Source organism: Nicotiana tomentosiformis, chromosome 7, assembly GCF_000390325.3.
Source record: "Nicotiana tomentosiformis chromosome 7, ASM39032v3, whole genome shotgun sequence".
Classification (NCBI taxonomy): Eukaryota; Viridiplantae; Streptophyta; class Magnoliopsida; order Solanales; family Solanaceae; genus Nicotiana; species Nicotiana tomentosiformis.
The window spans coordinates 53,703,885-53,730,179 of NC_090818.1; the positions used below are offsets into that span (position 1 = coordinate 53,703,885).

The following is a 26,295-nucleotide window of genomic DNA, read 5'->3' on the forward strand; positions in this document are numbered from 1 at the left end:
TCATCTGAAGATTAGATTTTTTTAATATGTAAAGAGGCTGAGTCAAAAATGTCATCATTATCAGAAGAACAATGAAACAAAAAATAAAAAGAGAATATAATTTCATTAATGGTCAAACTCAAAAGAAAAACGCCTATTATTCTCGTTGTTTTATCTTTATTCTATCTCTCATGTAAGGCAAACCATGTATGTCAGGCAAAGTATGATGAGGACGATGATGTATCAGCCAGAACCTGCAAGAAGTCGCAAACGATCTTGTTAGCTAAGAAAGCAGCTATTACATCAATTACAAGGGTGGCTTGTTTAAAATTATTTAAGTACTAGCTGTACTGATAAATCTGATCCCCGTCTGGAACTAGGATTTGAAATATAAAAAATGGAAGTCTTCTATTTAAAACTTAAAAAAATACTTCATTTTCACATTCAACAAGTAATTATTTTTGGATGGAATTCAATATAGAGCCTTTTGGCAATAAGATCTCAACCATGTCATTGTAATAGATTCTCAAGATACACATAACTTAGATTATAATATTCTCAAAGTAGTTACACATGAATAAAAAAGTTAAAAACAATCCGAGGACAATCAAATACTGTTTTAAACTATTTAACTCAGATTAAACTCTATTAACAAGTATATATATTACGGACTTTCAAGGTGAATTTACAGAAAGTTTTAGAAGAGCCTCTACTTTAATTTTTATTAAAAGCTAACCCATAAATTATAATTAATTACAACCGTTAACCCCCGCCCCCCGCCCCCCCAAAAAAGAAGAGAAGCTCATGTCTAAGTCTAACAAGGTTTTAATTACAAGAAAACTTTTAGTACCTTCCATTCGTAGATAAACTTTCGAAGGGATTAATTGTCCATGTCAACTCTAAACCTTGGACGGCAAAAAGACTGTGCATAGAAGGATCTAAGTAACTAGAACTGGGTGAGTACAACTACACTCAGTGCTATCAAGTCGGACCATATATATACATGTCAAACTCTTTTTGTTTGAATATAGGTTTTTACTCGGGTATATACTATGAACACACACACACACATATATATCACCTAATTCGGAACCCATACATCTGCTAAATGTACAAAAATGACAATAAATGTATGCGTAAACATACCTCAAGTTGTTCTTCAGTAAAAGAATCTTTCTGAACATTCCATGTGTCCGCATGAGTGCGCCGAAACTCTGCCACAGCTTTTGTCACGGTAGATTTTAAAGGTGATGGTTCAGATACAAATTGAGCCAATAATGTAACGTGTTCTGGCAACCAACTGCAATAAAAGTTGACAATTTGTCACTAATGAGTAAAATTTCCCTCGAGTAATCCATACAACCGGAACTTCCTAAGATAACACTTAGTGAAATATATCTTCAAACATATGAAAATATGTGTTATATAATGGATGTGCCTGAGAATATCAGAAGGAACTGATAGTGAAATATATCTTCGAATATATGAAACTATACTAGATAATGGACATGCCTGGGAATATCATAAGGAACTGATAGCACGCAAGCCGCCAAAGCAAGTATCCGTCCATGTAGGGATGCTGCGGATAGTCCAGAACGCATGCTTCTGCAATTGCAAATTTGAATGGATAAGGGCATATATCAGTCATCAGGAATACTAGAAGCATGCAACACATTCACCCACAGAACACATAAGCATCAAATTTCTCTCCCTCCGGCACCCTACTTCTCTAAGGATGTAACCACACACCATATTGTCAAAACGCACAAGTGCAAATTGTCAGCACCCCAAGCAGCTAAATGAGAGTGATGAATAAGCCAAAAAAAAACAGACAAATTGTAGGATCATCATGAGTTCTGTTCAACAACCACAAACATTTACATCTTCATTTCCTCAAGTGCATGCATATATCATTATCACTATGATTGCCAGCAAAAAATTAGGCCAAGACCCAAAATAGGAGCATAAAAGCATCCAACATTGATCTTGAAACAAATACATTAGCAGGATGATGATCTACTAAGGACTGCTTATGTATACATTATATACATGCTAGCTTTCCCGATACCACCATTGATTTAGAAGATTGTAGATCGTAACTGTTAAGAATTTGACAAGAGCACATTCCTTGTAAAGATGGGAAAGATTTAGAATCCCCATGATTGTGTAATTATGAATAGGAATTACTTTCTTTTCCATTTTAGGATTAGTTGTGAACACCATTAAACCCCAACATGTTTGAGGGAATAATCAAGCAATTCATTCTTCAACATTTCTTCTCTTTTCTTTACATGGTATCACAGCCAAGGGTTTGAATCTCCAATCCAAAAAGAAATCCTTTCTTCCTTCTTTTAATATCCTTTCTCCCTTTTCTGCTTGAGAAAAAAGAAGAAAAGAGAAATCCCTAAAAAGTACCGAGAAAAAGATCTCCAGTTGCCAGAAACAGCTCAGGGATGCTCCAGCTTCTAGAAGCCCACTATCGAAATTTGCACCCGTAAAACATACACACCACCACAGCCTCTTGGGGTGGCACGCAACTCCGACATGTGCGTCTTTTTCGGGATCCTCCTTCGCCAATATCGCATAGCCCACACCTATAACTTCATTCCAACCTTATACTATCTCCTCTAAACTTAATTTTTTCCCCCACTCAAATGCATGTTTCTTCCTTCACTATGTCTTGTCCAAACCTTGAATCTAAAATTCTAGTGCAATCTGACTTTCCCCTTCTTTTTTTTGCTTGAATCACTTATTCCTTCTCTTTTCTTTTTTTTATAATTGTGGTGTGTGCACCAGCTTACGCACATCTGGACTAATTCTACAAAATACCTGCTACCTCCCACAACACATATATCGAGTAACTCTATCCATCAAAAATTGGAAAGATGGAATTTTGCCTCCGTTTGGATTTGAACCTGAGACTCATGGTTCTAAAGCCACTGCATTGACCACTAGACCTTGGTTGCTCTCCAGTCCTTCTCTTCTGTTCAATTACTTGAACCCAAAAAATGAAACAGAGAGAGAGAGAGAGAAAATGGCTAAAAAATGTGGTTCAAACCAATGAAGCAGTAATTCTACCTTCACCCGATGCAAAGGACCGAACATCTCATTTTATTAATAGGCCAATGCATGTGTCTACCTCTTTTTACCCCTTTTGAACTTGTTTATGGTTTTAATCCCCTGTGTCCCCTCTTGATTTACTTCATATTCCTACTAAAAGATCTTGAGTGTTGATGGTAAGAAAAAGACGAAGTGATGAAAAGGCTACATGACAAACCTAGGGCGCACCTTGAAATGAAGAACCAAGGAGTATACTTCCAAGACGAACCAATCAAGGAAGCAAATGATCTTTCAACCGGGTGCTTGAGGAGTGTGGATTCATTGGACGAAGAAGAAGTTTCCTTCAAGAAGGGCAAAGATCGGCCAGAGAAGTGATGGACCTTTTCAAGTGTTGGAGCAGATCAATGGCAATGGTTATAAGCTTGACTAACAGGGTGAGTATGGGGTTAGTGTTTCTTTTAATATTTCTGACTTTAACACTTCTTGATAAAGGCAATGAAGGACAAATCTATTTGAAGAGAGAGGGGCTGATGGCGATCCACATGCAAACCCCGCGGATGAGGACCTTACTCCAAAGAAGCCGTTAACAATATCTCAAGCTATGAGGCTACAAATCTTCAAGGAAAAACAGAGCACCCGAGAAGGATCCACATTAGTTCCTCAAGAAAAAGCAAGGCCAATTCATTGACTTGAGATACATCCAGAGCCCAAGATGAGAGCCTTGGGCATACACAAAGCCAACCCGGAGCTTGGAGAGGCCAAAGGAGCAGATTGGAGACCACTATGAGACTAACATGAATACATGCAATCGCACTAGAGGGATCCGTGTTGTAGAACAAATGGATAGGCTAAACAGAATGCTGTCAAGATGGCTCACAAGAAGAGTTACGATCGCAGTATAATAGCACCTGAAAGACCAGCCAATTAAATCAAGTTGCAATCGCAACACATGATCACAACCTAAAGGAACCTAAGCAACTCAAAAGACAGTGTTGCAATTGCAATCCACCCTCAATGCTCGTAGCATGACTGTTTCGGGATGGATTTCCCATTTTGGGGTCTTTTTGTTTTTGGCCTACTTTAATTTTGGGGCCCTATAAAATACCAAATGTCTTGTAATATTTTCTAACTATTGGATGATTAACATGTAAGGACCCTTGAAAGACTAAAGTATCTAGCTTCTACATGTAGACTCTTTTTCCCTAATTACGGTATGTTTAGCAGAGTAATTTCCTTAATACTAGTGTATGATTTAGGTTGTCCATTATATTATTGCTACGGGTTTAGTTTCTTACCTAATGTGTAGCTTGACTTCTTTGAAAGTTCTAAATCCTGCTTAGCTTGTTAACTTCTAAATTATTTTTAAATTCCTATTTCTAACTATTTGCATTCCTTGAATTTGTAGTGCTAAGAAAAAAGAAGTGGAAACATGTATATCGTGCAACTGAGAAACGGAGAACAAGATACGACAAGGCCACTAAAATTCAAGATCAAATATGTGCACTAACGTGACTATTACTCATGTAGAGTAGGCCATGCTGGCCTATCTGATCATCATTATGCTATTTCACTTGTTAAGTCATCTCTTAGGATCAAAACATTCTGTATACTAAAACCATTTACCAATATAAAGTTGTCGGTCAAGTGTATACATTTCTTAATCATTATATATATGTCCCTTGACCAACAACCCCATATAGGCTTGATCTCTCTAGGGTGATCATCAGTAATGATTAACAAGACCGTGCCAGGTGCATGGTATTAGCATATACAGATAGGCTTGATCTCTCTAGGGTGATCATCAGTAATGACTTAGCAAGCCCATGCCAGGTGAATGGTGTAAGCATATACAGATAGGCTTGACCTCTCAGGATGATCATCAGTGATGAGCATATACAGATAGGCTTGATCTCTCTAGGATGATCATCAGAGATAACCAAACAAAATGAAAAGAACGTAGTAATTATAACTAGGCAAAATTGAGTAAAACTAAAACAAGAAAAGAACCTTTGTTTCCTCTTCTTCTGAATGATACTTGCTTCTACATAAGCTCTATGACGAAAATCCTGGGCCAAATCTTCATCCCCACCCTTCATTAGCCCAGCCAAAACTGCTGCTGCATGCTCTCTCACCTGACAAGAATGTTCAAAAGGATCCAAGTGAATTTGTTTACACAACACATTCTCCATATTTATGTAATCAGGGAAAACTAAAGCTATTTTAATTATAAAAGACGATAAAACAAGACTACTTAAAATGCACATGTCTTGTTTCTCAAGAAATAATGCACTTACCACTTACACATAATTCATCTTAACAACAAAGAAGCACGTAGAGCAGGCCCAACTTCTACACACAGAAAGCATGCCTTACATTACATAAGTGTTTCTTATTTGATGTGGGACGTGATATCATATTCTCTACTGGTTGAAGTCCTGATGTTCAATTAGGCACAGCCAGGGACCAGCAAGCGGTTCTAGAGATGGCTCACCACTTATGTGATGTAATGCTTGATCTGGTATGGCAGTTAGTTCCCACACCTCTGGCTGGTTTCCCCTGAGCTTGGTCCTATTTTGTAATGCATCAAGTCAAACCTCAAGGACAAACAACTCATCGAGATTATCCTTAGCGGCTAGGTTCATTATTATTTGACTAAGAAGTCAAGGCGCAAGTTCTTAGTAGTGAGAGCATGAAGCTTTATATACCATTCAAACAAGTTTAACCTATCCTACGTGGAATGGGGCGGCAATAATCAATCATAATTCAAGCTACATAAAAAGAGCTTTCAAACACCAATAACCTTAAATGATGATAATCTCACTTGACCTGAACATGAATGGTTGAAAAGGACTATAATCAAACACATAACATCTATCACCTATATCATCATTACATAAATTATTGCCTCCCCTGATGCAACAGTATCCTAACTGTCTCATCACCAGGCAACCGGAGCTGGACCAACAATATTTAGAGAAGCTCATGGTACCAATTTACGCATGCGAGACACCTTCAGGCTACAGCAATAGAAGAGGGACGACCCTACAAGAAATTGATGTGTTCTGTAATACCATATAGAATCAGATAAGAAATACGATAACCAAGGGTGATCTTTGAAAAAAGGTTGCCCTTTGGTGCATCAAACATATAATAGGATAGACAACAACAACAACAACAAGTGGGGTCTGGGGAGGGTAGTGTGTACGCACACCTTACCCCTATTCTGGGAAGGTAGAGAGGTTGTTTCCGATAGACCCTCAGCTCAAGAAAGAGAAAAGAAAGAGTGGAAACAAGTAATATCAACAAATAAGCCAAAAAAATAGTAACAACAATCACAAAGTCAGAAGTAGATGAAAAGAAGCGGTAGCAATAGCAAGCTGTAACAACAACAGGGTACTAGGAGATCGAAGCGGAAGAAAATATGAAAAAACCATGAAATACTAGCAATCTAAGGTAAAAAACTACCATATTAACCCTAATACCCTTTGTCCGTATCAGAGATACGCTCGACTACCTACTAACCTTTTACCCTAATTCTTGACCTCCACACCCTCCTATCAAGGGCCATGCCATAGGTAAGTTGCAACGGCGCCATGTCCTGCCTGACCACCTCTCCCCAATACTTCTTAGACCTCCCTCTACCTCTTCTCATACCCACCAAAACCGCTCGCACCTCCTTAATGGGACATCTGAGCTTCTCCTCTGCACATAGCCGAACCATCTCAGTCTCGCTTCCCTCATTTTGTCCTCCACGGGGGCCATGCCTACCTTTAGCCGGATATGATAGGATAGACAGAGAAAAATTGCATTCTATCCTTTTCTATTATATGTAATAAAACATGACCCACTAAATTTAAGAAAATAATGCATTTGTTCCAAACCAACCACTGCACAAAACATGCAAAGAGCATCAGAGAGATTACTTACTTTCTCAAACCTAGACATCAAATGATAATGCACAAAATTCAAATGATTTACGTAGTTGATACCTCAAATATGTCAGTTAAAATTTATGTACTCTAGTCAAAAACTAACCTCAACTTGATTATCTGTGAGTAGCTTCTCGACAGTTCGCCAAATCTGTTCTTTGTCCACCTTAGAGAGGATGAAAGTGTGCCTGTATGATGCAACAATAGAGCACTTCATTTCTCAGGACATTACAAGTTGCCTTTTTGCATTATTTGGCTAAAGTAGACCACCGGAACAAGACAGTGAGTTATACTTGAAGATTGAGGTTGAAGTAAAAATGATGATGATTCAATTCAAAGTGATTCAATTTTCTCTTTCAAAAATACCTCATTTTCTCTTCAAGAACCAAAATAAGGAAATTTTTCAACGGAGGGGAAAAGGAGCATGAAGATCAAAATGAAAAGATCATACCTATACATGAAACTCCGCAAATAAGTCAGAGTTGTAGATCTTGTGCGCCAATTGGCATCATTGGCTAAAGAAAGAATCGTGAGTATAACTTTCTTTAAATGGGGCTCCAAGAAAACTCTCCACTTTAGCAATTCAAAAGCTGCTTTGGCCAGGGTCGACAAATCTTTGTTTGATGTCTCCTACAAGAAATCAACAGTATCACATAAGAGGAATGCACTTACTTATGTATCAATTCTTCACGTGTGTAACAGCTGCAAAAATATCAAGTATTTGAATTTTCAGTATCATTTGTTTGAACAACACTCCATTTCAACTAGCACCTACTTTATATGTAGTTATAAATCAAAGACTAGAAACTGGAAGAACGAATTAAGAGAACTACACATGCAAGATTTTACATGGTCTGGATGATGTATACAGCGGAAATATCACCAAAACATGAAGGAAGAAGAGACTTGCAATTCTCCTACTTTAATAGGATACAAGCTCAAGGTCAGTAGCAAAAGATAATGAAGTAGAGCATCTGAGAGAATTAGAAGCAAAACTCGACAGGGAGAAGTTTATGCGCAATAGTTTTTAGGCAAAATGGCCTCCGGGCCACTTAAACTTGTACCCATTTGTCAGCCCGGTAGATAAACTTATAAGTTTTCCATTTGAACACTTGTACTTGACGGAGTGAGTACTAATAAACACCTCTGACCGTTGATCATGCTTACGTCGAGGAAACATTGCTGACATGGCGAAACTGCGTGCAAATCACACTTAAATAGCGCGTGAATGTAGTAGTTTGGATTAAAAAAATATTAAATAAATAAAAATCTATTAATATATAACAAAAGATAAAAAGAATAAATAGGCACCCTTTTTCCCCGTTCTTCCTCCCACCTCCTTCGTTCCCACCCCTTCTCCCTTTTTTTTTTTTTTTGTATCCCATCATCACCCAAATCTTTCCTCCCCACCCCTTCTCATTCTTTTCGGTATTAACCTTTAATTGAAAAGGAAATAGAGCTTCTTTTTTTTGAGTATAAGGATCTAGAGAGGAGAAGCTAACCCACAACACAAATTTTGGCAGAAGAAAATCACATCAATTTCTCCGATCTGGTCATTATTTCGATAGGGATGTTGATTTTTTATGAAGTTCTGGCGAAAAAGAAGGCTTTGTTCTTCACATTAAGTGTTTGGAGTATTTCTTTTTGGAGTATGTTCTTCACATCAGGCTTTCCGATATGGTCACTATTAGAAGCTAGCTTCCCAATCTGGTCAATGCTCCTCTCTTTTCCTTTTTTTAAGAAAAAAATTAACGACGGGGTTGAAATGCCATTTCTGATCTGTTTGCTCTATGCCAATGGGCTTGGTGGGAAGGAGGGTTTCGATGGAGATGGTGATTAAGGTTGTTGAAATTAAATGGAAAAAGGTGTTTGCGCGGAGATGGTGACTAGAAATTAACAAAATAGACAAACAAGGAGAGCGAACTATTCATCGCCAGCCAGAGACATTACCGGCGAATTCTCCAGCCAAATTTAGTTTTTTGCAAGTTTATGAGTTTCTCGTTGGTCTAAGTTGTAGTGGAGGAGAAGAGAAAGAACAAAAATTAAGTTAAAATTTTGATAAATTGAAATTAAAAAAGTGGGACCTGCAAATTACACATGTCAAATTATAAAAGGTTAAGCATATGATATGTCATTTATGTCATAGCGATTGAGGAACACGCTCAGACGGATGTGTTTATTAGTCCTTATTCAATAAAGTAAAGGTGCTAAACTGGAAAATTCCTAAGTTCATTTACCGGGTTGGCAATCCGGTGCAAGTTTAAGTGGCCATGAGGCCATTTTGCCTAGTTTTTATATTGATAAATAATGTGGCTATACCTTCTCTAAAAGCTTAAGCTGTTAAACCTGACAGATTTATCTGTTTAAACAGTTCGCCAGTACCACTAATATGAAAGGCTGGACTCTTTTAGGCATGTGAGGATGATGAAGGGCAACTAGAATTGAATTATTGAAATTTGATACCACATTGATTTTTTTGGTGCCACCTCATCTAGAATCTTAAGCCCTTAAAGAGAGAAGATTTTAAGTTATTTGCTCAGGTCTCACTTAATACTGCTCATTTGGAAAAGCTTGAACCATCTAGATTTTGTAGAAACAGTAACTCCAAAAAAGCTATCTTGGGGGCCATGATGAGAAGGAAGAAGAAAATTTAATATTTCAGCGTCTTCAGCCTATTAATTTGGATCAAAGTAGGTCCTCTTATCTTTCAACTCCGAAACAACTAAACCCAATCATTTATTTCCAATAAGATCTGCCTTCATAGCTTTTTCCATCCTCGACGCCAAGCAAAGCATCCTTCCAGTTCCAACAGTATACATATGTAGTTGGTAAAAGAAAGAAAAAGATCAACCAAGAAAAAGATCAACCAGTCAAATGGGAGGGGAACTGCAAAATATAGCAGTTTTTAAAGCCAAGAAAAAATAGAAAAATCAAGCCTAACCTCTTAAAAACGAGATTAACAAGATGCTTTCCATCAGTTTTCACCAAAAACAAAAATCCAAGTTTTCTTTTCTCCAAGATATCTCAGATACAGGTTTTACCATTTTCATCAGTAAATGGAGGGGAAGTGTGTATCTGTTACGTTCTTCAAACAGCAATTTCATCCATTCAAAATGTTTTAAAAAAAAAAAAACTAAAAAAGACAAGCATCAGAAATGGTGCAACATTGCACACCTTACTTACTTGTAGTGATATTACGGGATACAAAAGACCAACAACAACATCCAGCAGAACCGAGGATCTTCCAGACTTCAGAGATGAGATAATGAAATGAAATAGCTGCACATCACAAATACAAGCTAATTAATAAAAGGTCTGAGGAGCAAAAATTATAGTAGATGCTTTTGGCTGACTGTACCGTCTCCATCCATTTAACATCATCATGAGACTGTTCGCTTGATACTCCACTGTCAGAAATTCTGTCCGTTTGGACATCAAGAGTGTCTGACTGGCTAAAACTTTGGATCTTCACCACAAGCTCAGACGCTCGTTCTACTAGATAATGATCCCAATTCCCTGCTTCTACTTTCCTGTGCACATTACTTGTCCCTACTTCTTGTGGATGAACTTGATTATGGGACACCTGAAGCCGAATGTTTGAGCACAAAACAGAGAGGGTGACACCAACAGATTCTCTCACCTGTTCCAGAAAACCGTTTCATTAGTTGTGACCTTAGTGACAACAAATTCTACAGAAGACTTTGGAGGGGGCTGAAGAAATGATAAAGGGATTCAAACCTGATGTTGTTAATAGGAAGTCAACCTTTGAAAGTATAACCTCCCTCCCCCCCCCCCCAAAAAAAAAAAGTCACAAATTTTAATCTTATTTAATTTTGGTGGTCAATTTTACCAATTTCCAGACTTAAAATTTGTATTTTGAAGATAAACTTTTTGTTAGAAACTAGACGAGAAGAACTATAAGTTACAATGTTCTCATTTACAAATGACAACATTATACATTCAGAAAGTATAGCCAAAATCATTTCTTGTGAACACGTCAAATATCACCTTTTTTTTTAACTCACAGAGGTCAACAATTTTGGACGCAAGGAGTACAGATGAAAGCGGAGATTATTTCTGGGATATAGCCTCAATGTATATACAACTTGGAAAGAAGAAAGTTCAAAGAGAATGTACGTGGGGTCATGATGCCTCGAGGTGCAAAGAGACGACGTACAAAAACAATGGGATCAAGGTCTGGTGTGGGGCCATAACCATAAGAAGTGCCAAAAGGTTATAAAAGAAAAATATTTTAAGAAATCTAAGAAGGGACCCAACAGTGATACTCAGAGTTGAACCTACTAATCTGGAAAAGCTGAGACTAACAAGCTTGTCTTTCCTGTAGATCAATTGAGAAGAACCAGCTGAGCTTGTAAAACTAAAAATGGTTGAGCAAGGAAAAGAACTGTCAGCATTCAGCAAAGCAACTCATCAAAGAGGTATGCAACTTGAGTTGATTGCCAGATAGTCCTTAGGCTTTCTTTGGCAATTAAATCAAATACTGAATGGCTTATGTACCAAAGCAACCTTTAAGATAACCAGAAAAATAACACAGGAAAAGAGAAAATAATAGGTTGTGATCCAAAGCCTGTAATTGAAATGTTGAATACTCACTTGTGGAGATGAATGGCTCATACTGCCAAGCAATTCTTCAAGAAGCTTATAGTGAAGCTCTAGTTCAGCAACTGGCATTTTTGGTGGGGAAACTTCTATCAATGCAGCTGAAAGGAACATGTATCTCTTGGCAACTACAGTAGTACTAACAGTTTCAGGCAAGGGGTTCATTAAACAGTCCATGACCTTTTGTCTCAAAACTGGAACTTTTGTTCCATGTTTTCCTTTTCCAGTAACTGCATAACGAATACAAGCTGCCCACTCCGGTATGGACTCAACCGTTGGTGCTTGAATAATAGTCTGAAGATGTGCCATCAGCCAGCTATCCCATGCTTCTGAAATACCGTAAACATCAGAATGTAGCACACCTGCCACTGCCTCAGCAGCAACACACTGCTTTGTCCTCTCCTTTGCATTTATGTAGTCCTCTAATGCATCTTTTAGTGCCAGTATAACAGGAACACCACATTCTTGGATTAGACGTTTAAAAATTCGTGCAAAGCTAGAGTAAAAAGTGTCATTTCCAAACAAAGATATCCAATTGGGAGTACGAGGCCATGATGAAGAAAATTCAAAATAAAAACGGGTGATGGATTTGTCGGCCACACTCTGAAACGAAGAGGTTCCATGATTTCCTTTAGAAGATGCACTATCGGTGTCAATAATATGAACATGAGAAAGACTATTCAGGGTTTCGTTAAAAAAACCCTTTTCCTTGAATATGTTACTTAAAGCTTCTTCAAGAGAAGACTTGGATTTATCCTGCCTGTTAGTAGAGCAAATGGGCCGGTCTTCAGAGAGCTTGTAAGGTGATTCCTTCAGCAAAGTATTTAGAGCTGAGATCGCCAAAATTCTCGTCTGCGGTAGTTGGCTTTTTAAACTCTGTAAGAAGTGACCTGACAAGATTAATCATAAGATGAGAAATTCTGAAAATCCGAAGATTAATTTAAACACAAAAGATAATACTGCTTACTTTAGATCACAATTATCAAAGATCAACTGAGGCTTTTCTTTACCCTTTTCCTTGGTAAAAGAAAGTTTCTTTTGCAGATGGCAACCATTTTGAGTGCTAGTTATGCAATTTAAACTACATTCGGGGAACAAGAATACCAGAAGGAGAAGAATAGCGATCAAATATATATATATATATATATATATATATATATATATACCAAGAGTGTTATTTCTTGCCTCGTGAGGGAACAAGAATATCAGCAGAAGTGTTCTATAATGAATGCGCTGAAGCAAAAACAAAGAAGATCAAAGGACAAACTTAACTAACCAGCAGTTTCGCTCAGAATTTTGGAGGACGATTTAGGGTCATTTCTGGAAGCCATAGACAACAGCAGCAGTACTCGGTTAGCCATCAGATTGTACCTGAAAGAAATGGAAGAACAACAGAATTTTTTATTTATGCATAGAAGGAAAAAAAGGCGTTGATTGACTACAGAAAGACAAAAATAATTCTGCAGCTAATCTTCATCTACATTTCAATAATTAGTGATGGCAGTCAAGACAGGTCACGCGAGAGAATATTCCTTTCAAGAAAATTGTGGGGCAGGGGTGGTTGTGGCAATGTGGACAAATGCTGAAGTAGGGATTCGACGTCTCTAAACATCCATTCATCTCTCATGACAACAGCAATCAAAGTTCATCACTGGCAGTGGCAGTGGCAGTGGCAATACTATCCACTGCCCACAGCTAGCCTTCATTATTCGTGGTTGAACCCTTTTTGAAGTGTCTCAACCAGCAACTCTCTATTTAAAAATAAATCTCCAGTGGCACACAAAATAGAGAAAATGACAAGCTAATGTGAAGCTTAGTATTCTTCAGATATTAAGAAGACATAAAGTGCAGATGCTACGTCTTTCATAGAGTTGCATCTTAGATCACAATAAGAAATTAATGGTTTTTAATTCAATTATTGGTTTTGATATCTACTTTCAATTCCTTCATCTTTTGACAAGCGTGAAGCACTCTGTTGATCTGTTTTATTGTTCAATAGTTATGCTTGAGCGAAAGATCAATAAAAAGAAAAATGTTGCAGCATGCAGGGGGCAGTATGGACGGGGATTTTGCAGGGAGAAAGAGCCTGTGCGGTAAAATGGACAGTGTAGTGCAGTGTTATTGCAGCGGAAGTCAAAATCTGTCACACCCTGCCCTATAGAAAGAGCTTGTGTGATGAAGTGGACGGTGTGAAGCAGCACTGTTGCAGCGAAGTTAAAACCTGCCACACCCAACCCTATTTCCATTCCTATGTATACTAGTCTAATGGAGATAAATAAACTTATAGGAACTTATGAAGCTAAATTGGGGGGGGGGGGGGGGTAGGGGGTAGGAGGACGTTACATAAAGATTTCTTACCGCCAATGCAAGTTGGAACTCTCAAAACTCAGAGAACCTATCTCAGAAACCAAGACTGTGAAATCTGTTCCTTCTGAATTGCCTGATACCTTAAACATGTTTCTGGATACACCAGAAAAATGGATATTGTACTTGACAAAAAGCTGTCAGATACCCAATTAAAAGAGTAAATATTCTTTTGTCAACATAGAAAGGAGAAACGGAAAGACTCAAGTTAGAATGTATATCTCACCTCGTTGATGGCTTTCTGAGCTTTTAGTGTTTCATGATGGGAGCTTGAGCAATAAAGATTCAGTAACACACAGTCAATACTCAACGCTGTGCTACAAGGAATCACAAGCTAAGCAGATGCAAGCATAAGAATTTACCTTGACAGAATTCCAAGCAGGAAAGAAGAAAGTGTCTTCAAATCCTTGATTCATGAAGAATAAAAACAGAGTCAGGTACTCACTTCTTAAAAAATAATGCAAGCAGTCTGAAGATCAATACCGTTGTTAAACATTTGAGAACAGTTTGTGTTGCAAGGACTGCACAGGAACCTAAGACTGTATATTCTGGTGAGCTAGGATTCTTCAAGTTCTGACTGAGACTGAGAACACATTTTGAGATTGTAGAGGGCCATCTTTTCATCATCTTCAAAAGAGATTTTCCAGCAAGTCTGAGAAAATGGGGAGTAGATAGATGAGATACAATAAATCTTCCAGAAGAAGCAACTTGGTTATGGGACAAAATCACCAGTAATCAACAACAGTGGTCTTTCCAATGAAAATTAAGATTGATAGACAAAGACCATGTGAGATAAGCACACAGTTTGTACACTTCGTTGAATTGCTTAAATCACTCAAAGATGATATCATTATTCTACTTCCATGACTGTTCCACAACATAATAAAATAGCATGGAATTATATTAGCTTCATCACTTAACTAATATATAGGCTACTAAGTGAATGAGCAAAAGGTTTAAAGGAAAGAAGTATGTCCAACATAGAGTGATTGTGGAGCTCCTATCAGTGGATGAAGAAATATTTTGTAGGTTAAACTCAATGATTTGTAATACTTTGACCTCATTTAAGGCAAAGAGAACATAATGGATAGATATCATGAAGAAAAAGTCAACCAAATACCACATCAGGTAGGAGATAATCATACACTGAGATAGCCTGAACAAAATTGTAACAGCCGCCACATAATCTTTGAACTTATGATCACAGATCTGCAAGTGTCTCATTTAAGACAATCATCCAAATTCCAAAGATTTTTTCAGATACTAGGAGTAAAAGATTAGAGCTCACCCACGGACTGTTTCATAACTATGCAAAGAGAGATTAAGAAGATCATCCATCAAATGAATGATAAGCTCTGGAGGAGATACATTCGCACTCAGCCGGAAGACATGATATGATGACTGTGAGGCTCTCCAAGTACTATGCATGTATGCTTTGTCAATAATTGCCCACCGAGGCCTGCAAAATTGGCATTATCTTCAAATTCGAAAACGACATATTCAATATGACCCTTAGTCCTACAGACAAAAGCATAGCTAAATTTACCTTCGTTTCCCTTTCGAATGAGATGACACAATAAAATTAACTGGAGGTTCTATTATGGCAGCAGATTCTAGTTTCCAGGACTGCCTGTGATTTGACCACTCATCATATTCTGAACTTCCTGTTGACCATCTCAATAACTTCAGGTACAAGTTACGAAAGGCCCATAACAAGAAAAAGAAGATTGTACAAAACAAGATTCCACTACCGTAGTTCCCCAAGGAATCAATTATACGAATCAGAAGCAGCAACAGAATGCTATCATCTGATTTTTCCTGCAGCAAGTATCTGTGACAACAGTAGTGATCAAATTCACCATATGTAACCCAAGGGAGAGAAGAAGCAAGAAAATATAGAAGAGATTAAGGTGAATACTGGCAGGTTGCATGAATAACATCAGCAGCCTTTGCTCGTAGTTCCATAGTGCCAACACATGAACCAGTTGCTCCAGCAATTAGAAAAGGAATGTCAGATTGCTCTTCAGCCATCCCGTTCCTACAGGATGGCCTGAAATCAGGTAGACATGATAAAACACCTTGAAGTGACGAATCAATACGCAAAAGGGTCACCTTCAAGTGTTCTTTCTCTATACCTGCAATTGAAGATTAAAAGACAGTAAGCCAATGACTTACAGAAAAAGATAAATAAACAACGCAGGTTTTCAACTGGAAAAAGAAAAGGTAAACAACTCTCAACTATTTTTTTGTCTTTTTTTTCCATGCATGCATTATATCTTTTTCTAAGCAAATGATACATGCGTTGGGCTTGAATAGCGCGAAATGGATACAGAGAATTCATCTAACCAACCCTACATTCATATTGAAACCAACACCTAACACTCATTCCGGGCTTAATGATCTATGCAAGTACCACTTCATATCGAAACCAACACCTAATACTCATTCTGATCTTAATGATCTACACAAGTACCATTCGACAAAACACTATGCCTCCATTCAGTAGAGGAATAGAAAATATCCATAAAGTCAATCAATCACGAGATTTATGATTCATTCGATTGGCAGATTGCACTTTCAACAATCAGAAATGTAATAGAAAATCATAGTTACCTGGATCAGAATGGATTCTGGATTTGCATATCTTCAAAAGGTCATCTAAAGCAGAATCAAGATGCAGCTTCAAGAGTTCATTTGCAAAATGAACTTCTTCAGCGCAAGGGACATGCCACGTAGGGGATAAACAGGGTTTATCATCAGTAAAATCTTTTGTGCTGATCCATTCCTCCAGTGCAGGGGCAGCAGCATGGTGCAAAACACACCTGGTATCCCGAAGTGGTGCAATCAAAAGTTACATGCATGAAAACTATCTAGTAAAAAACGGTTGTCCCATATAATCTAACCGAAAAATAAAATGGGAAAAACTGCGTGGTGAATGTATAAAATTCATAACCAGATAAAATTTTCACGTACTTGTACTGATCGATGGGATAATAAAGAACAAGATTTCCAAGGAGAGATCGGAGAACATGGTCACCAGCACCATTAACCTGTCATGTAACACTAAACCTATCAGATAAAGTTCAAAGACCAAGAATACTATGGCTGAAAGCTTCATATGAACACGGTCTACGTGGACTGGCTGGACGAAAAATAACATACTCCGTATATGTTATTCGCTGTGATTCTCAGTTTACTACTACCCCAATGCAAGCCATGGAAGGTGAAAACAGGGAGACGGACAGAGAAAAGAGGAAAAAGACTGATATGCTTCCTTATTGCGTGCAGAAGCAGACTCTCTTGGATTTTTGTTCTTGGGATGGGAGGCACAGGAGGCAAGAGGTTAGGTAACTGGAATATACCAGAGAGATCTTTACAGAATATGTTTACAAATGAATAGAAGATAACAATCATCTGGCTCCATCTACAAGTCATTTAATGTTAGCAATGTAGACGTAATCAACTATATCCTCAATGAAGAGAATTGCTAAGCTTTAGGCAATTTATTTCTTTTTTTGGTTATTTTCTTATTTTGAGCCTTGGGCATATATACGTCAATCATATAAACTCTTTCCCCTGATAAATCTGATATCACCAGGACCTGGAAAACAATTTGATCACCAAACCACACTGCTGGTCAATAGGTAGTGTTCTCCATGATCTTTGTAAGCACCTTGGTTTTCAACAGATGGGAGGCTGCAATCCCTAATAGGATCATTTATTTGGAAGATGGAACATGAGGGGTTACTGGAATTATGATTATTTAGGTGACCGTGCTACCGCAAGATTACTTATGTTTCAAGTATAAAACCTTATAACGCCAAAAAGAAAAAGCATTAATTCAGTCCACGAGAGTGAGGAAGTTAGAGAGTGTCCACCCAGTGCAAAGGTTAGTATTAGAAGACAATCAAACAGTTCATGACCAAGGAGTGACAAAAGCTAAGAAGTATCAACTTCTAAGACGGGTGAATAACCGACACAGGTTGCAAATGAAATGACATAATTAAGGGCTTATAACTTTTTTTGTGAGATAATTATTGTCAATAAAATTGACCTGGCTTAATCAAGCACAAAAATTGGCTCATGAGCTAAGGATTGTCAAAAACCATATAAGGAGACAACAACCCATATATCTACCAACTCTAACACCCAAGCACGCACCACATGCCCAGGGTTGGACATCTAGAGCACGGACAACATAATCTAAGGGCCCAACATTGGGGAACCAAGAATAAAGATGAGTCGAGCTTCAATACCGTGCTACAGAAGTGGACCTTACGCCTAACTCAAGCCAAAAGCTAACCCAAGAGATGGGATTGTCCAACACCATATAATGAGACAGCAACCTATATATTTGACTAATGTGGGTACAATCAAGGGTTTGTAAGAAAAAGGTAATCAAAAAGGATATATAGTTGAAAGAAAACCTTCCAAGATGGTGAATCAAAGGCATCAAAAATAGCTTCCTTGAATTGGTCTTTGTAATGAAGAAGTGATGGACCTCCATAACTAATTGCAATTGATAGAACTTTCAAATGATATTCAATTGCAGTTTCAAGAGCAGGAGACACCGTTGGTTTAGCCTGGAGAATTCAAAATGAGAAATCAATGCAGACTGTTAAGTGCGATCCTGAAGCATGTTGTAATAACCATTAGTTAAAGAAGAGAACCTTGCTAGATTCAGAAGTTCTAAAAGCTCCTCTTCCACCAAATCCTGTAACAGGTGTTCCTTTTAAGGCTGATATAACAGACTCCAACAGTGGTTTGATAAGCTGAGAAACTGCCTCATTGGGGTTAGAGTGAACACAGGCACAGCATAGCAATCCAACCTCTGCAATTGCCCCAGGAAGAATATTTGTTGTGACAAACTTGGAAATTTTTTTAAGAGCCTGTTCAGTAAAATAGAAGTTTACATCAGTATAAATTGTAATTCTCAGAAGTATCACAATCATTTTGAAATCCAGGAAAAATACCTTCTTGTATAGTGATTCTGAAAGCCTCCCAAGCAGGATTTCCAGCATGCAAAAATAAAATGGACCATCTTCTACCAGGAAAGTTCCTGAAGTTGCTGGTGAATGAAGACCCTCATTCCTGAAGCACCAGTTATGACAACAGCCTTGAGCTTATGCGAGATATACAATTGACTCCAATTACTAGTGCTCAAGTTTGTAGCATTAATTTGGAAAATATGACAAAACAAAAGTGAGAAGAATCTATTAAGTGCTACTTACACAACACTGTTAGCTTCCAAGTTTTGAAGTAACGAAAATAAGCGGTACAAGAACTCGTCAAGCCATTCTGAAAAGTGAAATCCTGGCATGAGTGAGGACTGGTCCATAGTCTCTTCCAGTATAGCCATCTGCAGGTAAGATAAATAAGCATAATCTTCTGTGGATCAAGCCAAAACTAGGAAGCAACTTCTAATATTGGTACTTACGTTGGAGAATAAGGAGCCAATTAGTTGCATTGTTGCTAAGGTTTTAGGTGGGTCATTGGCATCCATCCCAAGTAATGCATTAGACAAGGAAATCATCATCAGGTCAACAAGTGAATCAGAACGATCAACAATGTCCAAAGCCATGGATGAAGCTGACATAGTCAGGAGAAGAGATCGACCAGCATATGCTACAGACGTCACAGCACTTTTCAACTGGTGAGTGGCTGTCATCTATTCGGAAAATTGTAGTTAAGGGGGTAAAATCATCAGTCTAACTCAAAGAATATTAACTCTTCAGCCACACAGGAGCTATCTATTTTAAATGGTTCAAAATGGAGTGTGAATCAAAATTACCAAGATTCTTTCTTAAACAAACTCACCGTCTCTAAGGCCATACGAAAGCGAGATGATAGAAAGGGAAGAACCATAGATGGTTCAACATATGAAAGGATAGAAGTGGCAGCTGCAACTGTTTCAGAAAGATGTTCATTTTTGCTATACTGTCCACGATCAATTAGCTTGAGAATAGAAATCACAAAAGCAACCCTCTCTGATTGCCCTAGGAAGATTTCAGACTGCTCGCCATCATCTTTTCTCCTGAGCCCAGTCTTACCGTCAGATTAAGGCAACATATTCCATGTAGTATCTAGAGCTGTTATGATAGATTAAAAATTCTTACTGTTGCTCATGCTGCAAGCGCTTCTGAAATGTATTTACCAAGTGGAACAAGAATCGCTCTAGGGAATAAGTCCAGCGACCACCATTAGAAGGATGGTAATACCTAAAACAAAAAAAGAGATGGTTTACAAAATTTGCAAGACAAAATTTGCGAAAGCAAGGTGATATAAAATCCATCTAGAAAACAGACTGTTCCAGGAGGTTGACCAATTTCTCCAAATGCTCTTGCGCAGAACTACCAGGTTTTAGTAGATAAACCTGTATTTACGTTGACAAAAACACAGGGTCATTTTGACAATATGCAAATATTTTCTTATGATCACTTATATTAGTGAGCTTACTATTGATTTCGCAATGGCTTGTGATGGAGTGATTGTTCTATTTGAGAACAAGAATCTTGTGTTTCTGGGAACATCCACAGAGAATGGAGTAGATCCCCTGCCATTTGCAACGGGAACCTGTGAACAAGCATGAATGAAGTATTACGTGAGAAACAGCATGCCAACGAGTTCAATTCTTCCTAAGATAAGAAACCTTTCAATGTACATATATGATGGAATATGATTTTGTATACAAGGCATAGTAATAAGACAGACTTGTCTGCACATGCTCAGTTGCCGAGAAAATTTCTTCAAGCGGCACGATAAAAGTCTATGCAACATAACCTACCTCAAACATATTCAAGTACTTATTGAAAATATCTGGTAAGTAATGTGCCCAGTCAATGAAGCTATAGTTCTTTATCACACGAGCTGTAACAGAGGCCCACTGGCTGTTCCAAAACTGGGAATTTGGTACTGAATCCCAGTGGGCTAAACACGTAGCAATCCATGTGCTGTCATAACACCAAAAAGAAAATCAATTTACTCATCTAGTGAAATGAAAGTGAAAAGATTTTCAGAATAAGTTGATCGTCCTTACTGAGAAAAGAAATCCTGGTTGTCTCTATTGGTAGGAAGGAACAATCTTACAAAACCAGAACCTTCAAAGGATGAGTTATGCCATGGATTTTCAAGCAAAGATCTGCAAAATGCTTTCCATTAATGAGGACCAAAACAAGCCAAATTTCCAAGGAAAATGCAGTCACTCCTAACATTTTCATTCATAGAGTAATTAGATGATATTCACAGGAGCAACCACGTGGACACAACTTTGCCAAAAAAAAAAAAAAAAAAATTTATCTATCAGTTGTAAAACTATCATAATACAAATTTATGACTAGTAAAATGAAGTATCACAAAAGTATCCTAGGAATGCTTCTATGAAGAAAAAGATATTGAGACTAACTCAACCCCAAAAGCTAGCTCATGAGGGGAAGATTGCACACGACTATATAAGGAAACACTTTGTTCCCTCAACTAATGTCAGACTAAACCACCACCACCCCTGCACGTATAGGACGAGAACTGGAACGTGGATAACATAATCCAGGGGGCCAACATTGAGAAAAACAACAACAGGAATCAATGGATTTGGCTCAGATACCATGTGAAGAAATGGGCCTTGTGCCTAACTCAACCCCAGAGCTAGCTCTGAGGGGAGGATTTCCCAAGACCATACTACAACCCAATCCTGCAACCAATGAGGGACTAACAGCTTCAAAGTGCACGTGAAGTCCTACATATTCATTCATAGTCCCAAAAAAGGATTCAAGCCCCAAAAAGGTGTAAACCACACAAGAAATTCCAATTTCAATTAGATAATCCCTCTAAGTTAACACTTTTTAATAAACCCATAAGTTCACCATGATATGCAGATTGTGCAAAGCGCAAAATTCTGATTTCAATGACCTGGATCTGACCGTCAGCATAAGGTCAGCCAAGTTCTCCAATTATCTTAAAGGATTCCAAATCCACCAGTCTTCACATGAATAATGGCATGCCAAAGGAAAAGTAGCTTAAAATACAAACAAAAATGTACAAATCAAATGTTCTTTTCCACCCATAATTATCACATGAGCCTAGAGCAATATAATGCATGTATAAATGAACTAGTATCTTTCATAGTTAGATCACTACATACTCCACGCTAACAGAAACATTAGCTTCTCTTTTAAGAACTTCCCCTTTCAAGGATCCTAAGAAATAAAGTACAATATACACCCCACATTACTGTCAATTTTAGCAGTCTTGGAGACTAAGCCCAGGAAGTAAAATGTTACCTGAACTCAGACCATATCTCAAATGCAGAACCTGGAGGGAAAAACCTCCGGCAGGATCGAACAAGCGAAGTAACGGTCTCAAAATGTCGTTGTCTTATTCTCCACCCTTCTGGGCCCGTATTCCTTTAGCAAATAAAATAGTTCAACAAATCAGCATATAATATACTAAAAGAACAATCGCACGGTTAATGATATAACAGCTACATATTAAGTATCTGAACAATGAGATTTAGGTTTGTAATAAACTGATTAATACAGATCCCATTAGTTATGGTAGTAAAAATGTTAACCAAAAAAATGTATCGCCTCTATCTTCCAAAAGACAGAAATATGTAGAGTATGTGAGCAGTCAGATTTATAAAATATTACGCGTATAAACATCAGACTTCAGAAAGGAATGTACTTCCTGAGGTATGTGATTGCTTTGATAAAGCCACTTCTTGCAAACTCCTTACAATTCTAAAATTGCTGCTGATTATCCCTATTTTTACTTCCCATCCAAATTAACTAATAACGTCCAACATTCATTAAATTGTGAGCGACACCTTGACAGAAAACATCAAAAAGAATTATTGCTTATTTGAATTACTCTGCCGTCAATATATCTTATGGAGATATGAGGCACCCCGTACGAGCTATAAAAGAAGAGAATAACAGATGAATCTTCAAACTCCATCTGAAAGTGGCAGGGAGAATTTTGAGAAGTACCCTCAACTATTTGCTAATTCAATAATTAAACTCAATACAAATATTCAGGTGTAGGTAATACGATGCAGAGGGTAAAAGGCATTGCAGAACTAGCCTTGTTTGAATAGGGACTTGAGATTGGTCTGTATGGTCTTACAAGCAAGAGAGTTGTGTGTGTGTGTGTGTGGGGGGGGGGGGGGGGGGGGAATGCAGAACTTAAATACAAAGACTGAGGAAGAAATTCAATCCTCTTATCACTTTTACATCACGCCAATTCGACTGCAAGGGAGCACGAGCCATGATAAGGTTTACAAAGCCATGAAAGGGTAGAACCATACTCCTAAACTATTGACCAGCAACTATCAGGTTTCACAAACCTCATGGGGTTAAATCGCAGCACTGGACAGTATATTAGCTGCTAAGGCATTCAGATGGAAAAAATGATATGAAATTCAAGTGGCCTAAGTGTGACCAAAATTGAATTAATTACTATGCATTGAATTAATTACTATGTCAATACAGAAAAGGTAATAAAAGCAAGTTAATTGGGGAACAAAAGGTCAAAAATAAAATAAAAGTAGGGACTTGCCTTGTGAAGTGTGTATGAACCAGAGTATCATATAAAGGGCGCCATTGAACTTCCAAAGCCAACTTTTTCCGGTATTTATTCAGTACCTTTACCAAGATATTTCCCCATCTAACCTGATGAGAGCAAATGACCTTAACCACGTAAATAGACTGCTATCAAAAGGATATGCAAGAACATGTAGCTTTCGGAAGAAATTACCTGAGCATAAAGTTTATTTTCTGATATACGAAACAATTCCAATCCAACTTCAACTACTTCTTTAACATCCTCCAGAGATAGTTCACTTTTTGCCTTTATGAAGCTGCACGTAAGTCCATTAGTCAGCAGGTTTTATATAATTCCACAAGTCCGTATCCCTTCAACAAAAAAAAAACTCCAGACTAGATATCTGACATAAAAAGTTGTATCTGCATGCATGGATAAAAATTGTGATTTTCAAACTGGATATATGCATATCGGTATCACAAAACCAAGGACCAATCAGGGTTTCTTATCTACGCGCTTACGTTGCATAAGAGAATACTTGAGTTCAATTACGCCCAGAATTTTATAACTATTATCAGATATATCAGTTAATGAATATCACAAATACTTCTATTGAATTAAAATTTGCAGATTCAAATAGGAGACAACACAATCGAGTATGTTAATCCATATTTAAAACTTCTTTTTTGATAAGGTCCATTTACAACTTCTTATACAAAGATTCATATGCTTTTGGGAGGTCGCAACAAGAAGTTACTACCACCTCCTCTAGTGTTCTTTCTGCAGTACTTTCACTAACAAAAACTTACTGAATCAGTATCCACATTTAGAAAATTAGCACAGCCACACAAATTAAATTTTAAAGCCCACCCTCTGAACTTGTGAAATTAAATAGCAAAAGAGCCAGCAGAAAAGTATGAAGGCTCCCCTAAGTCAAGTAAAACAATACACTAAAGACGAACCCCAGTTGTAACCAAGCCTTAATGTGCAAGAAATTTTTCTTTAATCAATACCAACTAAGTCTTAATCACAATCTAGTTGGGATTCACTATCTGAATCCTCACTAAATTTTTCTCTCCATTTAGATCAGTCACCGGGATGCTTTGTGCACCGGGATGCCCTTTTCTAGATCAGTCACCTTTCAATTTTCAACAAATTAAGTTCTCTAACCCTACAAATTCACTACCAGTGTTATCAAAGGCAAAAAGCGCAAAAAAAGCTCTAAGGTCCGTTGGGGCTTTAAGCGCAAAGCGCAAATAAAGTATGGGCTTTAATGAAGAAAGGCGCAAATGGAGAAAAAAATACAAATATGTATGTGTAGGCTAAGACTAATAATTATAAGCATGAATAACAAATATAAGGACAAAGAAATTGAAAAACATAACAATAAAGTGAAATATCAATTGTTTAGTGTCGCCTCTTCCAATCCAGAGTACGCTCATTGGCAAGGAAAGTATGCCTTAGAGCCTTGATGACGACACCGAAGCACCCGCTAAGCGAGGCGAAGCGCTAAACATGCTTTGCGACTCCTAGCAGATACTGGATTAATTTGAGCATACCCAGAAGACTAAGCCTTAATATCAAAAAGTAGTTCCTCTTACAAGGATCTTTCTCTTCCATTATGTTCTATTTCGTGTTAAGTTTGCATAGGTTGCAAGCGATAAATTTGTTGTGCTAAGTCCCTAAATCTTGTTATCATATCAATTAGCGTTCTATTTTCGATTCTGCTGACAAATAGATATAAGACAGCACAATAATCATGTTTACTCGAATTCGAGAAATTCAAAAACCCCAGACGAGGAAAGTGAAAGAGAGTGCAGACTGGGGAGTAAAACGATGTAGCATCCAGAAATGGTACTTCAAGCATTTTAGGTTGTGATAGTCATTAGCAGTTAAATTATGAAGTAGTTAAGTACTCCCTCTGTCCTAATTATGTAATGCGCTTTCCAGTTTCGCCTGTCCCAGAAAGAATGATACATTTTTATATTTACAAACAATTTAACTTTAAACTTCTCATTTTAGCCTTAATGATATGATTTAAATCCACGCAAATATTTAAGGCTACAAGTTTCACAATTTTTTTCTCTTTCTTAAACTGCATGCCCAGTCAGACTGCATCACATAAAATGTGACGGAAAGAGTATTTTCTATTACATCAGTTTAGTCCAAAGCTAGCTCCTTAGTCCGTTTGAGTCGTGGTGAGCTGTCCAAATTGTTATCAGTTTGTTAGAAGGCTCACGAGCTCAGTGAAGTGGGAAGGAGGAGCTTATACACGTGATTGTAATTGCAAATAGTTTATGAAATGAAATTGGTTCTTTTTTGCTTTATTTCTCTTTTGCCTGTTTATTACTGAAATTGGTTGTGTAAGTGAGTGATAAAAGTCAACGAGCAATAAAATTCAGTACCAGGAATTACGTATACAAAGAATTACTCTGTTAAAAAAAACTAGGAATTGAAATGGAAACTTACAGGTCAAGAACGGAAACCCATTTAAGAGTGGCGTAAACCGAATCGGGATCATCCGACTTGTATGATTCTTTAACGGATTTCACTACTTTGGCAAACGATTCTTTCTCCCCCTTTGTCTGTTCTGCTACCGGGGGAGGCAGCCAGGCGTTGTACAAGTGCATTTTCTACTGATAATTGTGAAGATAGCAAGCTCTTTTGTGTAGGAATTGAATCTTCTAATCAATATATTAGAGAACCCCTTAACTGGAATATATAGTGTTTTCACTAGCCAGGGTCTTCTTTCTTTCTCCCCAAGACAGAATTTGACATCAGGGGACCCGTAATCAAGCTTGGAATT

At 37.7% G+C, this 26,295-nt stretch overlaps 1 protein-coding gene across 2 annotated transcripts; it reads right to left on the bottom strand.

Moving 5' to 3' along the window:
- LOC104114812 (proteasome activator subunit 4) lies at positions 1 to 26,295 on the bottom strand. 2 transcript variants are annotated; one of them, XM_009625345.4, is made up of 35 exons: positions 25,959 to 26,295; positions 23,703 to 23,805; positions 23,505 to 23,617; positions 22,229 to 22,351; positions 20,989 to 21,090; positions 20,737 to 20,902; positions 20,409 to 20,525; positions 20,258 to 20,325; positions 20,069 to 20,170; positions 19,770 to 19,986; positions 19,390 to 19,620; positions 19,184 to 19,311; positions 18,926 to 19,043; positions 18,623 to 18,841; positions 18,380 to 18,535; positions 16,926 to 17,002; positions 16,566 to 16,774; positions 15,871 to 16,087; positions 15,704 to 15,783; positions 15,499 to 15,616; positions 15,241 to 15,411; positions 14,436 to 14,604; positions 14,315 to 14,358; positions 14,179 to 14,221; positions 13,947 to 14,089; positions 12,865 to 12,959; positions 11,583 to 12,478; positions 10,327 to 10,608; positions 10,152 to 10,247; positions 7,420 to 7,598; positions 7,075 to 7,156; positions 5,047 to 5,171; positions 1,492 to 1,584; positions 1,126 to 1,279; positions 1 to 233 (listed from the first exon to the last, which is right to left on the bottom strand). In XM_009625345.4, exons 1-35 carry the CDS (start codon positions 26,117 to 26,119, stop codon positions 192 to 194), a joined length of 5,439 nt encoding a protein of 1,812 aa, XP_009623640.1. In that variant the 5' UTR covers positions 26,120 to 26,295; the 3' UTR covers positions 1 to 191. The 2 variants fall into 2 exon arrangements, with proteins under 2 accessions (XP_009623640.1, XP_009623638.1); XM_009625343.4 differs by having other exon boundaries at positions 10,143 to 10,247.